The sequence below is a fragment of the Toxorhynchites rutilus genome, chromosome 3 (assembly GCF_029784135.1).
Source record: "Toxorhynchites rutilus septentrionalis strain SRP chromosome 3, ASM2978413v1, whole genome shotgun sequence".
Classification (NCBI taxonomy): Eukaryota; Metazoa; Arthropoda; class Insecta; order Diptera; family Culicidae; genus Toxorhynchites; species Toxorhynchites rutilus.
The window spans coordinates 14,209,362-14,227,869 of NC_073746.1; the positions used below are offsets into that span (position 1 = coordinate 14,209,362).

At 40.4% G+C, this 18,508-nt stretch overlaps 1 protein-coding gene across 5 annotated transcripts in view; it reads left to right on the plus strand.

Annotated features, from left to right (window-relative positions):
* Positions 1-18,508, plus strand: part of LOC129779240 (cadherin-related tumor suppressor) — a 366,226-nt gene that overhangs the window by 271,943 nt on the left and 75,775 nt on the right. For all 5 annotated transcript variants that reach the window (XM_055786606.1, XM_055786609.1, XM_055786607.1 and 2 more), the window contains 3 exons: positions 4,908-5,141; positions 5,535-5,736; positions 14,022-14,209. In XM_055786606.1, the coding sequence (XP_055642581.1) occupies positions 4,908-5,141; positions 5,535-5,736; positions 14,022-14,209 (624 nt within the window). The remainder of the gene's footprint in view (positions 1-4,907; positions 5,142-5,534; positions 5,737-14,021; positions 14,210-18,508) is intronic.

Genomic DNA, 18,508 nt, shown 5'->3' on the forward strand with positions numbered 1-18,508 from the left:
CGCGCGAGACTCCTACTCATAGTTCAGAAAAATAGAAGTGCAAATCTCATTTCACCAAAAAATGGAGGCGATCCGGCGTAGTGGTAACATCCATGCCTCTCATGCTAAAGGTCACGAGTTCAATTCTCACTCCCGACATTCTTCCAAAAATGGAAGTAAAAGTGACGAACCAGCCAAATGAGTTGAAAGTCACTATAATACAGATATAAAAAAAAAAAAATTCACCAAAAAAAAATTAAGGGCCTGAACCTAGGCGCACGGACGTAAGTTTGACGTAGGACTATGATTGTTCGGAACATTTGTTTTTTTTTAATGTAATTCTTTTCATTGTTCATTGCTGATAAATCTGTTATTTTAACTCTTTTGAAACTCCAAATGGTGACTATATAAGGGACGGTTGTTATATGTACTCATAACCGTCAAACGGGTTGTAACGAACAAAAAACAAAACTTAGCTTTTCGCAGGAGGTTTAACTGTCCAACTGAGAATGATGATTGAATATCAGTGTCACACATAACGGGGTGGGATAGTAGGCGAAATATATTGGATCGTTAAACAAAAAAGAAGTCGGTAAAAAAAAATTATTGTACGCAATTTTGTGTTGCATACAACATTCACGGAACACTCACGGAAGCTGAAAGAATGAATACATAATACATGATTTACCTTTGCATTCGCTAGCAAACCATACTATTTTTATTCGTAAAATTGCTCACTTGTAGAGTATTCCTCGTACATAAAAATCAAAGACGTATTCTTAAGTCAAAAAACATCATTGATTTTCATTAATTAAAGTGAGATTTGAGCCAAATTTCCACGACAAACTATGCTATTTCCACCGCTGTGTTTCAAGTTTGGTTGGAGATGTCTCTCCTGGATAGGATTGAGCGATCTCGGATCGATTTTCAGAAGATCGATCTTTTCGCTTTCGATCTTTTTGATCTCATATTTCGATCTTTTTGTAGATTTGTTTTTCTATATACATCGGATTCAATATCGCCAAACACCACCTAACATTTTTTCAAACATAATATCAACATTTAGATCGCATCTTCTACGATTCACTTCCGTACAAATGCTGACAGAGACAGAAATGTTTTTTTTTTTAATAAAAAGCAAGTGGACCGAAACATTTTTTTTGTTTAACGGTTTTATTTGCCTTCAAATTGGAGGGTTTTATTTTGGAGGTATTTCCCGGTTACCTTCTCAGGTTTCTCTTGGATTCTCCATCGTCGGATATAAAAAATTCAAAAAGTAGAAAGTATGGCAACGCTTTATTGCAGAGATGTTTCTCGGTGATCTTCTCTGAACTTCTCATGTATGGAGGATCGTCGTCGTCGGGCATGAAAAATTCAAAAAATCAGAAAAAAATTATTTTTGCTGTTTTTCGGAAACCAAAGATTTATTCATCGTTAGGTAGAAAAATATTTCAAAAACTATAAGTGTGTGAGTGTTCACGAAATATACTGTAAATAAGCTTTATATGTAAAGGTTTTTCACGGTTACCTTCTCAGGTTTCTCATGGATCCTTTGTCTGGATATAAAAATATTTCAAAAGTTAGAAAGCATAGGAATATTTTAAGTGCGATTTATGACAGAGGTGTAGAGGTCCCGGTGACCTTCTCAGGTTTCTTAAGGATAACGTCCGTCGTCGGGTGTCAAAATATGTGAATAATTGAAAAGTTCGACGCACAATAAATACAAAAATATCGTGTGTCCGGCCGCCGGGCAATCGGATTATATGCGATTTCTGAGATTTTGTTTTGTCGAGAGGTTGAAAATTCGCGTTTACAAAATCCCATCACTTACCGCAGTGAATCCTGATTCTTAACCCTACCCACTAACAACTATCCTTTCCATGGTAATCGCTAGGGAACCCCACTATAGAGGCGACCCTTCTGATCTTCGGGCGGCGAATATCATACTAACATTCTTTCCCTTCCCCTGGTGACTGTAAAGGCGCGTCCACATTATGCCGAATGATGCCGATCGGCCTGTACCAGGCGACATATTCGGTTCGTTATGTAATGTGGACGCCCCATCGGATGCACGAAGCCGTCACGAACACACGAAGCACAATGTCTTCAACGCTCATTTACATCGTTATGTTTTGGTTCGACTTTCTCGAACCGGACCCACTTGTTTCGGGTTGGGTTCGGTTTGATTCAAGTCGGTTTTCGGCACGTCGGCAAGCCCGAGCGGTACGTCCACATTTAGTCGGCTTTACCGAGCGGCCAAGGCCGATTGACGTGATGTGGACGCGTCTTAAGGACGTGGCCGGCGTCGTCATTGACCATTTAGAGCTTGAATCACCGAAAATTGCCCAACAAAAATGATTTGCTAGTCCCAATCGTCATTCTGTGTGTTCTTTGTGCAATTTGATTGGTTCAGGTCAATCACGGAGAGCAACTACGAATTATACAGTCTACCCAAGCTCAAAGCAACGCAAGAAATTCATTAATTCTAGCACAAGAGAGGGAATATGAACGCAATACTCCAACGTGAACTACTCGTGAACAACCTGGTTTGTGTTCTTCCGATCAGCCTCGACAACTCGCAGCTTATCTTCAAAATTTCAGTCACGGAGATATACCTTGCCAGATCTTTTACGATCGGAATGATTCTGAGATTTTTCATTAGGCTCAGGTCAGAAGAAAACAAGCCACGAACGAAGCACACGAAGACGGAAAAAAATTCATGACAAACTGTAGCAGATCACGAAAACGGGAACTCGAAAAGTTATCGTGAAAAGTGGTAGTTTTGTTCTTTATCGCTAAACATTAGACCCGTATTTTTTTTTTATTTTTTCAGTAGGGTGACCATTTCCATTTCAAGGTTGTCCGAAAAATCTACTTTTTCCTCTTTTTTCCAAAAATGACTTTTTTCAAAAATTCATAACTTTTGAACTACTAGACCGATTCAGATGATCGGCATATCAAATTGAAGCCAATCACCTTGTCTTTTTTGAAAAAAAAAATTAACCTGCGGAAAATTCAAATTTTGTTCTCGTTATTATTGATTGTATTCGTTTTTTATTGTTTCATAGTCTCGGGACCAAGGGCGCAATATTTTTTTATATTTTTTTCTGAAAAGCTGAGGATTTTAACATATGTCGAAACCAAAGAGGCGTTTTTTTCTTTTTTAGGTTATGATTTTTCAAAGTTAACCGATGGGCCAAAAATCATTTTTCACTTTTTATCCAAAAATGACTTTGTTCAAAAGTTTATTACTTTTGAACTACTGGACCGATTCGAATGATCGATATATCAAATTAAAGATAATCAGCCAGTCTATTCTGAAAAAATGACAGATTTCCCAATTAATTGATTCCTAGTCGCATAGAAATATTGAACGAAGACTGAAAACATTTTTACTTTGAAAAATAATAACTTTGAAACGAAAAACAACACATCTCTGATTTTTGGATACTTGTTACGAATCAAAATCTATTTTTTTTTCGCAAGTCTAGTATTTTATATTTCATAACTAATTACGAAATCAAAATCTATTTTTTTTCGCAAGTCTAATATTTTTCAAAAAAGACTAGCTAATTGGCTTTTATTTTATGTGTTGATCATCTAAATTGGTCCAGTAGATAAAAAGTTATGAATTTTCGTGTTGGAAAAAAGAGGAAAAAAATATTTTTCGAACCATTGGTTAACTTTGAAAAATAATAACTCAAAAACGAATAAAACGCCTCTCTGGTTTCAACATATGTTATGTGAAAAATCTTCAGCTTTTCAGAAAAAAATTAAAAAAGATATAACGCCCTTGTTCCCGAGACTATGAAAACAATAAAAAACGAATACAATCAATAATAACGAGAACAGAATTCAAACTTTTTACAGGTTTAGTATTTTTCCAAAAAAGATAAGGTGATTGGATTTAATTTTATATGTCGAACATCTAAATCGGTCTAGTAGTTTAAAGGTTATGAATTTTGGAAAAAAGAGGAAAATGTTGATTTTTCGGACCACCCTAAAATGGAAATGGTTACTCTACTGAAAAAATAAAAAAATAACGGGACTTATGTTTAGCGATAAAGAATAAAACTACCACTTTTCACGAAAATCTGAGATCCACTATATCGGTTTTGCATGGAAGGCTGCATATGTGTTGGATACCACTTTTCTAATCTCCAGCCTCTGCGTAGAAATTCAAAGGGATGAAAAGTTTTATCCCTCTTAATGTCAAAAAGAAGAAGAAGATTCTTCTCGCTGTTGTCTCGGATGTAGTGGCAGCTATCCAATTCTATTAAAAACTTCACAGGGTTACAATGTGCTTTAGTTTATAGTAGAATTCATTTTTATCTGGTAAATCTCAAGCAAATAGTCAGGAACCATGATTTTTTATTTACACCTGCAAATTTCATGTCAGATAACAAAGTTTCTTTATTAGATTCTATGGAGACATCTCCTCGAGCCGTGTCAATTCTATGGTCATGACCAAATAACCTTGGCATCTCGTTAAAACCTTGCTGTACAACTTCCGAAACTGTGTTTTGCCCTCTAAGTTCTACTACAGTGTTCAATGTGGTTGCTTGCTGGCTTGAAGAGAATGATAATCTTCTCGAAGAGAGATACTCCGCACGATACTTTTGTTAGGATTGTATTTTATAGCAATATCATCGGCTGAGAGGACTAAGTTTGCTCTGATTGTTCCCTAACAACTTTCAATAAAGCTGCCACTCGTAAGTTCCACTAAGACGTGACTTATGATTCATTAGAACGGTAGTTTTACGTTTTTGGAAAACACTGTAAATGTTTGAAGACGTCTGTAGACGTCTGTAGTGTAGATTTCACCAAACTCAACTAGAGAGGTCAATTTTCCACACGTTTCTCAACTGAATCCCAATTTGAAAGTGAACCTAACTGATACTAATAAAAATTGCTCTTCCCACCCCCAGGTAACCGACACAAACGACAACCCGCCATCGTTCTCCGAGCCGGCGTACTCATTCGACATTCCGGAGAACGCACCGCGCGGCTTCCAGGTGGGCAAAATTTCGGCCAGCGATCCGGATTTGGGCACAAACGCAGCCGTCTCATACACCGTCATCTCGGACTGGGCCAACGATGTGTTCTCACTGAATCCGCAAACAGGAATTTTCACACTGACCGCCCGGTTGGATTACGAGCAGGTAAGAACAGAGCCCACTCATACGTCACTCCTGCTACTGCAATCGATAATTAATTTACACACGGAACAGCCGTTTGTGTTTAAAGGCTGTGGATGGGCTCGCAGTCACGTTTGCGGCCGTAAAACCCATCGCAAGCAATTAAAATACGACGGTATGCATAAATAATGAGACAATCTTAAAGGTTCTTTTACGATTTCGGTTGGACGCGCTCAGCACCGAGAATCGCCTTTTTTATTGTGTTGTATATCGCAAAAGTTGATATTCATTACAGGAATATCTTGCTGAAAATCGTTAAAAAATATCTATCGGCCTAAATTTAAATTTATGACCCATGTTGGCGTGTTTCCCGTCCCATCCCGTTGATCATTTCTCTTCTGCATTTCCTCCCAACAGGTACAGCACTACATTCTGGTGGTCCAAGCCCAAGATAACGGCCACCCGAGTCTGTCCAGCACCCTGACCGTGTACTGCAACGTAATCGATTTGAACGACAATGCGCCAATTTTTGACCCGATGAGCTACTCCAACGAGATCTTCGAGAACGTGCCAATCAACACCGATGTGGTAACGGTCAGTGCCACCGATACCGACTCCGGTAAGTCTCGCAAAACGTCCACATTTATCGGATTCCTTTCACCATTCTTCCACCATCACGACGACGCGATTCCCAAGCCAGATAACCAGATTCGCGGGCCGAACTGAAGAAGATTCAAATGCATACCTTCGCCCTTCTCTCCCACACTCTATTTTTTCGCTCCCCCTCCCATCATGATGCCGTTCGATTAAGATATCATCCGCCGTAACCACGGCACGTTTGAACCGGTATAACCCTGCGCGCACGACCACTTTTGCCGCTTTGCATCCTCCTCGCTCCGGTTAATTGGTAGTAAATAAATTTTCAATTTTAAATAACTAATTTCCTGAATGACATAATCTACACATAACGTGCTTCCTGCGCAATCGCAATCGTGGATTCGCGCAATCTTGGCGCAAAAATCCAATCTCTTGCCAATCAAATCGGAAGACGAGAAACACCGACCTGTTTCACAAACAATGGCCCTTTAACCCCCGCAGCCATACTTAAGACACAAATCGGATAAGAAGTGATAAGCCATAAAATTGTTCCAATTTGAGTGTCCCGACGTTCCGTCGGAGCCCACAGAATTTAGACCATTTGTCGACTAACTCGACTAACGCCCACTGCGTCCAACACCCGGGGCAGACATAGTTCTATGACCATAAAATGGTCTCACGCCGGCCGACCGGAATGGGAATATCTGCGTCCCCATGCGTTGGATTTTTACGATTCCGATTGACGTGGAACTATCCACACAGCTCGATTCTCCGCCATGAATGGACACGGAAGGGGATGGAGTGGAAAAAAATTCCACGCCATTACTCTCGAAGGCCGTATACGGACGGACCGGATTGCCCACGAGGGAGCACTAAGCTGGTTCTTTATTGAGCCCGAGCTTGCATTTTATTGACATCGAAATTTATAGATACCGATAGAATGTGGATAAACAATTTTATTTTCCCGAAATCCGATTCCTCCGGGCAGCCACAGACAACACCCAAACTCGTCAAATATAACGCAAAATATAGCCGATATTCGTCTGGAATTTTCTGGGGGCTTATGATCGCGCTCGGCGCATCTGGCGAGGTCCATCTTCCATCCTAATCTCGCATCTTACGGTGGGAATCGACCATAACGTATTGGGGAGAGAGATAGAAAAAAAATTGATACTAGTTTATTGCTAATATTTACTGGCCATAAATTATGCACACTAGCCCCAAAGTATTCCAGGGCTCGGCTTTCATCAGCACTTTACGGCTGCGCTGCGCCCCAATCTTTGACCACTTTGTAATCGTGTTTCATCGTTAAAAGATTTTTATTCAAACTTTTATCGACTGTTTGTTTGCACGGTTTGTTCGTTGGTTCGACGATGCGAACGCAAAGATAGGCTTTGATCCCACGGCGGATGATGATTGTCAATCCTGGGATATTCATATATCTCATTCAACACTTGTACCGATCCTCCCTTTGAACCACCTTCTATTGAGACTGTCATTACGGTCTAACGACCTCAAAACTTGTGGGCTGCCGTCTGTCTGACGGCGGACTGCCATTGCAAATTATCCTAAATCCTTTCAAAGGCACCTTCCGAATCCAGCCAGCCCTGCTGCAAGCTTCCCGCTGAGACGACGCAATCGCCAACAACAGCCAAATTTGAATAATCATCGAACGAAAACTTCATCAGTCTAATGACGTGATCACGCCCCGAAAGTACATCACCCCGACATATCGGCGGAGGCTAATAATTGGATATTTGTTGTTAGTCAGCCAGCCAGGAAATGCGCGCCCCGCCGGATGAGGAAGATCGGGGGGCAGACGGAGAGAAGATGTAAAAAAGCACCGACCCACAAGAATAAAAGTCGCTTCAATATTTACGAACAATTGCAAAGAGATAAATCAGAATAACCACATTCAACCAGCCATTATCCCGGCAAGAGATGAACAATTGACAGAGATTCTACCCTTTTCGCGTTCCACCGATGATGATGATATAGTGATGACTGCGCGGAAATACGAGTCATTTCATTGCAATATGTACGACACGAAACCTGCATTCACGCATTGCTCATTACGCGCGGATTGGCTGCTCGGAGCTGCTCAGAGCACCGCTTAAGGCAAACAAAACGCCCCAACCAACGTTTGGGTCGCCATGTCCGCCGACCCCAGCAGCTACTACTGATTGCATCGATTTGCGAACGAAAATATCTCGCCCAGCGCCTGAGCTGGGTGGGCTAAGTTGGGGACATGTACTGAACCTAGGCGTCGGACAAAATAGTTCCTCTATATCGCAATGCATCGAAATCCGGACACTTAAGCGCTTACAGGATGATAACTTCAACTACTAAAAAATATTGACATATCCTAGCATGAAAAATTACCGTTTTATTATATCCTCCTCCGTCGCACCGCTTGGGGGCAGCGGCTATCCCAACGCATCCAAACGGAACTCCGTTACTATGTTAAGTTTTATATTTCGAATTTTTATTAGGAATTGGAATTAGGAATTTGGCGTGGTTAAGAATGATACGAGATGTGTTCCTCATTTGGGATTAAATTTTGTTTCTGTTTAACCTGCATGGGAAACTTCGTGATTGCACATTCAAATTCATGTTTTTGTATTCCAGTTTGCAGAGTTTGAGCTTCTGGTATTTGATTTTCGTGTTTTCGTCTCGTCGAACAAAGGAGAACTTTTCAGATCACCCTTCAATATCTTCAGCCGCTACGAAATGCATTTGATATCCGAGTTTTATTTCGTCGAACAGAGGAGTTCTTTTTGGATCACCCTTCAATATCCTTTACCGCCATGAAATGCATTTTCAGGTCACCTTTTGATATCTTCTTTTTCTATGTTTTGTCGAGTGGTTGGTAGTTCGCGTTCACATAATCATATCACTAATCACAGTGAATCCTGATTCTTACCTCTCCCACTAACAACTATCCCTTCGCTAGGGAACCACGCTATAGAGGCGACCCTTCTGGCCTTCGGGCGGCGATTATCATACTAACATTCCTTCCCTTCCCCTGGTGACTGTAAGGACGTGGCTGGCGTCGTTATTGACCATTTTAAGCTCGAATCATTGAAAATTGCACAACGAGAATAATTTGCTAGTCCCAAGCGTCATTCTGTGTGTTCTTTGTGCAATTTGGTTGGTTCAGGTCAATCACGGAGAGCAACTACGAAGTGTACAGTCTACCCAAGCTCAAGCTCAAGCTCAAAAATATTTGACAGAGCACCTGCATTTTTTTATCAGTAAAACAAATCCTATTGATTTAATGTTACTCAACTGGGAACAACTCTATTTCGGTTGCGCGTCGCAGTTACACGAGATCTGACCCGAAGTAAAGAAGGTAAATCACTATATTCCCAGTCAAATTAAATTAGAGAATTTTTTGTTTAATTCAATGTGGAATTTCAAGTGGAAGCATTTGCTATATCTTTGCGGAGCACCATTTGAAAACCACTGGACGACCGATTTGTCATCATTTTTCACGTCAAGGACGGCTACCCACCTCTGCAACTGATGAACTCATCGATAAAATAGAAGTAATGGTGCTCGGAAATCGCCATCTAGGTTTGAGAGAGCTGACCCGTGAATTATAATATATATCGGAGTATATCTCCCGCGAGGCCGTTCGTCATATTTTGGTTGATGTTTTGGGCATGAGACAAGTCGCAGCACGACTGTTGCCAAAAGAACTCAATTCTTTTCATCGCAATCAAGAGGCTGAAGACATGCTTGAACAATAAATTTCTGATCCCACGTTCATCCAACGCATAATTACTGGTGATGAGACATGAGTGTGACTTTCTCCTATTTCCGAAACTCAAATTACCGCTTCGTAAGACCCGTTTTGACAGCATTGAAAACATAAAAACGAATCGAAGGGAATTCGTTTTTATGTCATGAACTGATGGCAATTGCTGAAAAATGCTATAAAAAGTGTGTCAATGACTTGATTGTTCGTTGGAAAAATGTATTTTTCCAGAAGGGGCCTACTTTGAAGGCGATAATATATATTTATATTTAATATATATTAATTTTATATTTAAATTTATTCCATTATATTTCATGTTTGGTTAAACTTCTTCACTTTATTCGCCTCTTGCCCTGAGAAAGGCCTTTGCGGAAAGAAACTCTACTCCATACTGCTTCTTCACCTGTCTTGAAAAAGACAATCCACTCCCGCTCGACACTCGCCGGCAACGATGTTGCTTCGATGACCTCCAAACGAGTAGTGCTGATATACCTTATTCTTCTTCTAGGTGAATTATACAGACTTTAAATATTTTCTGTTTATTCTTCTCTAGCCTTGTAAAATGACCCTTGGCGAAAACTCCTTTTCAGCTCCTCCTCCTCCTCCTTGAGAAAGGCATTCGATCCCTCGCCGAGGTTCGTCCAGTAAACGGTGTTCACTAATCAAGTACCCCACAAGTGTAAGTCACAGGTATTCCGTTTTCGTTATTCCCTTCGTTGTTTCTATTCTCGCGGCTGCATGGTTTGTCCGTTATTGACAGATGGGCCTAATAAATGTATGGGAAAATGGAAACGCTTCTAATTTTCATCAATTTAAACCTTTTGCAGACTATGTGATCGTAATGAATAGCATATCAAACAAGTCTTAGAGAATTTCCGATTCGATTGGTGTACAAAACGTCAAAATTCGTTCTCGTTATTAACGTTACCTTTATTTCATAAAAACGTGGCCTGTTCTCTAATTTGGCACTCGTATCTCTCGACTGCTACTATGCTTGCTGTCAGCAAATGGAAAATAAACCGGGATACTCTGGGCCTTGTCGCCCAGATATCGTTCAAGTTGAATATGATTTTTTTTTTAAATTGATGGAATATGCACCGCCAAATTATACGCTCATAAAGCTTTGAAGTCTTCGTTATAAGACGTTGTTGCTGTTCTGGATTTTGTTTGGGTGTTTTCTGCTTCTGGTATGTTTTCAAATTATGGCTCTTCTTAATCCACTGAATCATTCCGATGCTGATGATAAATTTCTTGGCCAATTCACGAATGCTCACGAATATAGTTCACGAGTTTCTGGTCCAATCCGGGGTCATTTGAACCGGATTTACATCCACTTATTTGGAATATGTAAGGAATAATGAAAGATTTTGAGCGTTTATAACTCGATTATTCCTTATAGGTCGCAATAATGTTTGCGTCAATTGAGTGGCAATATTTCTACTCATCCATGATAGAATAATTGTAAAATGTCAAATGACAATTCAAATGATTTGTGCAAAAAGAGCGACTAAAGAAACAGTGGAATACAAATTGAGTTCACCAAGTAGCAAACATTGCATCGTAAGCCCCTCTCCTGTATGATCCTTCTACTATATAATATCCATAAAATTCACTGCTCCGCTGCCAAGCGATTTCTAACCGGAAAGCAGTTAACACATCATCAACCAAAAGTAAATATAATCAGAAAATAAGCAGAGTTTGCTTAATCTGCTTTGCTCCTATTGACAGGTTATCAAACAGAAGGAGTTAACCAGTTTCGTGCTCATAGTCCAACAAATAAAATGGTACAATTTAGTTCGATCGAGAACCCGAATCGACGCGCTCTCAAAGGTAGTGGTAATACAAATATAGAACCGCCTGTGGCTTCAGTGTGTATGTCTAGAATAAGAGATGCATTACGTGCATTGGCAATACGAGCATAGATTGGTCAGCTTGTGTATTGTTCTCGCGAGAACAAGAAGGATTCATGAATCAACCATTTTCAGCTGCTTCGCAACCCTTTTCTTGAAGGCTTCAACTAAAAAGTTGTTTAAAAGTATTCGATGCATTCTAAAGTAATATACGAAAGGATAAAAATAGAATTGATTTATCTAATTCATTGCCGGGAGAGAGCTTGTGTGAGTTTAAGAGTGTTTTTGAACTTATTGGTGGGTTTTCCGATCGATCATTGAATTTTCGCGAACTCTTCCCGGGTCAAAAGTGGCGCCAAAGTGCAGCTCATTTCAAGGCTGTAATTTGTGTGAAAAATGTGTTTTACTGTAGTGACAGCAGCTTTTTCCTCTGCCGCCACCAAACAATCGAATCGATGCATATTTTCTGGTTTCGTTCTGCAAAAGGTTTAGTATAATTTGTGCATTATTTTCTCGGGAACATATTTTTTGGGAGTGATGGAGATATATTTTTTCTAAGAGAAACTGAAAAACTACTTGGGTATTAAATACGTTCAGTGTTGAAATAGCGTTCTAGACAACGAGCATCCAACAGTACATGGTAATGCTGAGCATTAGAGTGAAAATTCCCTTGATTCGTTGCTTTAAGAATGGTTAACGCCGCTCTGTGCAAGCATTGAGTTGGATCACTGTTTAGAAATACAAGTCATAGATATGTCAGGAAACAATCCGTCGATTCGACTGGAATCTATGCAAAAACATTCCGATATCGTTAACGAAATTGTTATTGAAAATTTAATAATAAACCTAAACCAATAAAAATGTACGTGAGGGGAGTAATATTGTGGTGCAGATAATTGGCCGTTTCCCTATTTAGAACTGATCTTGACGAAAAATTAGTTCTTCATCCTCGAGTATGGTGCCGAGGTTATGAAACCTTAGCTCGCTTATACCGTTTATATAATAAAGACTAACCAATTCAAAGCTACAAGTTTGTCAAAGTATCAGATCTTAAATGTTTTTGATGTGGAATGATGATCTGTTTCATTTCAACTTATGTAGAGTCCTATGAACTTCACCGCGACTGACACTATTCCTTCCAGCACTTCTGGTGAGGGGAATTACGGCGTCGGTAGTACGCCACGGATCACGCTTTGCCTGCGAGAGATCGGCTACAATGTAAGCAATCTCTAAAACCATAACAATTAAAAGTAATGTGCGAAGATTGTTTCTTCACAGCAGTATTATATTTTCGTATAATTACACTTCATTCCCTAAACGCCCGTATAGAATCGATGAGGGGATTAACTTTGAAAAATGTCCGTTATCAGCTTCTAGCCCCCGCCGATGGCTAGATAAATCCACTAACGATCGATATTCTAGCGGGAAGGAAAATGTGCTCCCCCACCAAAGCCTATATAACTTAGGATCAATCCGAAAGATCCATCGCCCGCACCGTCGCATGGCGTCCGGAAGACATTTTCTGGCTACACGCGTAACTCTAGATTAGACATTTGAAAAAAAAAAAACAAATGTTAGCGAGCTAATGAACTGGAAATTATAATAATAAAGCGAAACGCTTGATCTAAATTAAGACGATGATTCACGAGCGTCTCCGCAAGCGCTCAAAACAGGCGGATTAAGAACCCCAATTAGTAGGAAATTTTTGCCGCTCGGTGTGCTCTCTCCCCCATCTCAAGGTAAAGTAAGGTAAGACGTAACAGACGTAAAAAACGATCAGTTTTCGAAAGTCGATATCGACTGAGCGACAGGGAGAGAAAGAGAGAGAAAGGAAAGGATACGAAGTTGGGAAAGGGTATGCCCACGTATATGTGTACCTCACAGGCCTAAAGGCAGGTGAAACAGTCATCGATGGGCGCGAGATGATGTGCCATCTCGGCGAGAGTGCGGGGTGGACTCTTTTTGAATATTAATTAAGTTGTATTTAAGAGCAGGTTGCCGTTGTCGTTCGGTGCCGAAAAACACTCACAAACACATCTCTATGGTCGTTTTGGCATCGAGCCGGGAATGTGAGGCACAAAAACAAGACCAAACTGAATATGTCCGACACATGCAGTCGGTCGGTCGGTCGTGTCTCTGGTCAACCGGAGAACTAATGAAAAAAATTGTATTAATTTATACTCCAATATGATTTTTGCAGAGGTGTAATATTCTGTACCGGCCAGCTACTCGAATTATTGTTTGTGTACAGTCGAGCGAGCGATCAATCCACCGGATTGGACAGCGCACCGTCGGAAGTGACGATCCGGGGTGAGGAGGGATGCAGACACAGATGCAGCAAAAAAAAAGATCGCTGAGAATCGTTTTGTCGTAACCAGTCAAAAGACATGTTCATTGACTGTTCCATCATGTTTTACTTCAGATTTCACTTCTGTGCGCGCGCGTTTTCTCGACCTGTCTTGCCTGTCCCCCGTTCCCCCGCTGCAATGCGTTGAATATGAAGCTATAGCTGTCATTCCGCATTTTTTCCTCCTCCTGCTCCTTGTCTCGCGCCATATTATCCGGACCCGCGCGGATTTGAATACAATAAGTGACGAACCCTGTATTTATCACTTCGATAAAATCATGTCCTCTCCTCTAGCTCAGGACTCAGTCGCAACGCTCTCGTAATTTGTAACGCTTCATGTCTTCTTGCAGGAATTAATGGACGCATCGAGTACAGCATCACGGCCGGGGATGACAACGAGGATTTCCAGATACTCGGCAACGGAACGATCCGTACGCGGCGCGAACTGGACCGCGAGAGCAAAGCAAGCTACAATCTGATCGTAACGGCGCGGGATTTCGCCAAAGAGCCGGAAAAACGTCTGTCGTCCACTGTGCAGGTGAGTGTCTGCGGCCAGTCATGTGATATGGGACCGATTCCATATGAATCCAAAGTTGGATTTTTGAAACTATTGAAATAATTCTTATAAATGTTTTTTCACCCGATTTCATGAATGTACGCATGATTTGCAATAAAAAGGTGTACTGAAAAATTTTGCTTATTACTACCACAGTGGTTTTAAAACAAAATTACTGAAAATCACCAACTTTCGGTTGTTTCGGATGTAAAAATGCTTTCAGGAAAATAATTTTCTTTTTTGAAAAAAAAAAATATTTCTAGTTTTCATGTAATGATAGAGAGGTACATTTTGTAACAGATTTCTTATTGTTCCATCATTCCTACAATTTTTCCAGCATCATTACAGTTTTAAAATTGCCTAACTTCTTTTTTACCTACGGAAACTGGATAAATTAAAGGTACTTTTGTGTTCCTCAACTATTTTCTATTACTATCACTTTCGAGTATTGTTCATTAAGCTGTTATTTGGTGTTTTTATACTCTGTTGTAGTTATATAAGAACAGAAAACTTTGGTTGGTCATTCTTTCGCTTTTGAACTCAATCGAATAGTTACTTTGTATTTTTGATGGGTTGTTTACGTTCTTTAGTTAGACTAGCACCTGTAGACTTGTGTTTTATTCTTCGCCCTAGAGCATCGCAGGTTCTTTTGTCATAGCATTATGTTGCAAAAAATGCCATTCAACATCTATATCATAGTTATTCTTAAATTGGCAAAGACTGGAAAAGTTCTTTCTATGTTTATACTGTGTGCTTTTCCTGACGTATAAAGCCATTTCATTTTTGAGATAAATAAGTTAACGGATATAGAATCATGACGGTTACTTGAATGATTGCCACTTTTTACTTGAAATATACTGCGTTTTTCCAAATGGATTAATGGATTTTTGCTTGCCGCGTATTCCAGTGATGACTTTGATGACATCCTGTAGTACAAAGGTGTTATTCTCTGGAAACCCACATATAACTACAAATTCTCCTTCCCTCGAGTTTTTTTTTATTTTACCAAAAAGTCGGCTGAACTCATGTGATATTAATTTTTCAAACTTTTGAATGAAATACTCAGCAAACATTAAATCGAATACCTTCGCATATTCCAAATTGCATATAAAGTGGGATCGAACTACAATTATTCATAATGTCGATCAAAGTAGACATTGCGTACATATCGAACAGATAGCTGCTGCTCGATAATTCAAACAACCGAGGTTCGAATCCCATCGGAGCAATTTTCCTAGCCATCACCACTACTCATTCTAAACATTCATTTGCTTCTCCCACTAAAAAGACAATTGAATACAACGTCGGACCGAGCTCAAGGGTTGCTATGAAAGGGGTATACATAAAAGGTGGGATGAACGAGTATGGCAAGACAGTTATAGCTGGCAGTGCTGTCAATATGCATTCTGGAGTCCACACATCCTCTCCCCTCTCTAAAAAACGAAATCTGGGGAATAAATGAAAGAAAATTTAACTCTCTTTAGTTTTTCCCCAAAAATGTTATGCTACCCTTTAATAAAGCAGCATTATATTATCATCCAATTCTTTCTTCTGCTTCCATCACACTAACGATATTCTCTAAATTAGCCGGATTATGGCTATTACGTATTGGTTGCTGTGCTTCATTACGTTTTGAATTGTCTTCCTGAACTGCGACTTGTCCTGTGGTGGAATCTCTATCAGCTGATCGTTGTATGAGAACCCCGCCATAAGTGAGCTTTTTTTTCGCCTATGACACGTGTCATCATAAGCATACTGTTACGGACCCAATTTAGATAGCAAGGCCGGCCAATAAACAAAATAATGTTATTGAAGTGCAAACGAGCGCATAGAAAATTTATAGCCCAATGAATCACCAGATACGGCCATGTGATTCATCCCTTTCTTATTTTTCTTTTCCTTTTGTATAGCTTCAGACAAGCGGTGCATGACGCACCAGAAAGTAGGGACAAATAAATAAACAAATCTGTGACCCGCACGATCCTCTGAATAGATCGTATTACTCATAGTGTAGCGCAGGCATACAAGATAGGAAATCACGTGTTCATTTGAGACCGTGAGCAGGCAGCATAGACAGATAAGGCGCCTGGAATACACAAAGACAACAAGGCACCAGGCGAAAGATTATTGCTGGTAATAAGCCTGGCCTCGCCCATTATCGAATATACGAAGGGCTATAAACAAAAATAACATTTTAAGCCGACGATGAGTAATAAACTTTCTAAATTGTACCCCTCTAGCGAGAGCGACAAAGGTCCGCAGAGATAAGCGGGTAGTAATAACATGTAGGGAAATAGCAGGCAGACAATCGATATGGGCTCGGTTGTCTGAGAAGGAAAGAGAGATCTCTTCTCTCCTTTATAGTTTTAACGCCTAGGAATGAATTCTTGGGTATATATACTGGGGATTCTGGCCTAGGAAAACAGTTCAATTCCTTAGTTCAAATCAAACAGTTCAATTTCACAGTTCAAATCAAACAGTTCAATTTCACAGTTCAAATCAAACAGTCCAATTGTTGAGTTCAATTTCACAGTTCAAATCAAACAGTTCAAATCAAACAGTTCAAATCAGAAGTCTAATTCGTTAGTTCAAAATCAAAGTTCGTAGTTCAAAGTTCAATTCGTGATCCGAAAATCCACCAAGCGTTGACAACCAGGCGTCACGCATCAGAATCCGGATACACCCAAGCGTTGGCAACCAGGCGCCACGCTATAAAAGGTATAACCAAAAGGAACAAATCCCAATCCGAAAAGCAGACCATTTGCTTCGCTTCACCGGACCGCACTGGAGCCGGAAGAGGTTGAAGTTTTGTGGCTGCCCTAGCCGGGATTTGTTCACGCAAAGGGGCTTAGCCCATAAGAGACCAACCAAGTCCAGGGAAATAGATCCCTGGCTTTAATAAATTTAAACCGTGATTCTCAGGCCTCAATTGCCGACATCTAGGGAAATAAGTTCCCTAGATTAATCACGAAGCGCTCGAGAGAGGACGAGCGAAAAGTCTTGCCTTCATAGCAAGCATCTAGGGAACTCCAGTTCCTTAGATTATATTTTGGTGGCTCCAGAGAGGAGATTTAAAACTCACACCTTCGCCAAGAAAAGAACCACGATCCCTCGCGCAAGAGGAGTAAATCGGGAGGCTCAGAATCACGCCTTTTTGAAAAGACTAAGAAGTCAAGAATTGAAATTTGAACTCTCGCGCCAGAGAGTGAAATTGAACTCACGTGTATTCAAACGGGAATCACGTTGTAAGAGGAGATAAGACTTGGAACTCAAGCACTCATAGAAATTGATTTGAACACACGTGCATTCAAAAGGGAATCACGTTTATAAGAAAGAGATAAGACTTGAAAATTTAAGCACTCAAAAAAGATCTGAATTGAACTCACGTGTATTCAAGAAGGAATCACGTTAATTAAAATGGCTACATACGCATATAAAGCCAACCCTAATGGGCACTGCCGTCTGTGTACGGACAAAGACAAGAAAGAGGACATGGTCGCATGCGATGAATGCGATCGGTGGTTCCACATTTCATGTGTGGGACTCACATACCTACCCAAGAAAGATGAAAGGTGGGTATGCCCTAAGTGCATGAGCACAGAAAGGGAAATGATGGAACTGAAAGTCAAAGTCAGACAATCAGTTTCCGGAGACAGCTTGCAAGAAATTTTGCAAGAGAACAGAGCAGCAATGGAGGCTCTGGTAAAGTCCATGAGGACAACGAGATTCGAAGCTGAACCAGGTACAAGTTCAGCACACAATAATGACAGCATCGAAGGTCAAAATCAGGAGGCAGAGCCAGAATGGACTGTCTACCTAAAGCGACAAGCACTCATGAGCTTGCCAAAATATGGAGGTGCGGCCAGAGAATGGCCGAAATTTAAAAAGGCCTTTGATGAGACCACAAAACAAGGTCAATTTAACAGGCTTGAAAATTTGAATCGCCTGCAAACAGTGCTGTACGGGAACGCAGAGAGGAGCGTCCGACAGTTAATGATGGATCCAAATAATATGGACCAAATAATTGATAGACTAGAAGATAATTTCGGAAGACCCGAACTAGTCTATAAAGAACTACTAGCCGAACTCACCAATATCAAAAGGGAGAGTCGGAATTTGATTACCGAGATATCCGAAGCACTGGATAATCTCGTCTGTAATGTTTCTCTTATGGATAGAGAAGAATTCCTGATTGACCACCGATTGGTGGAAGAGATCATAAGGAAAATGCCCTACGGTCTACAGGTGAAGTGGACTGAAGAAATGTACGACGGGGCAAAG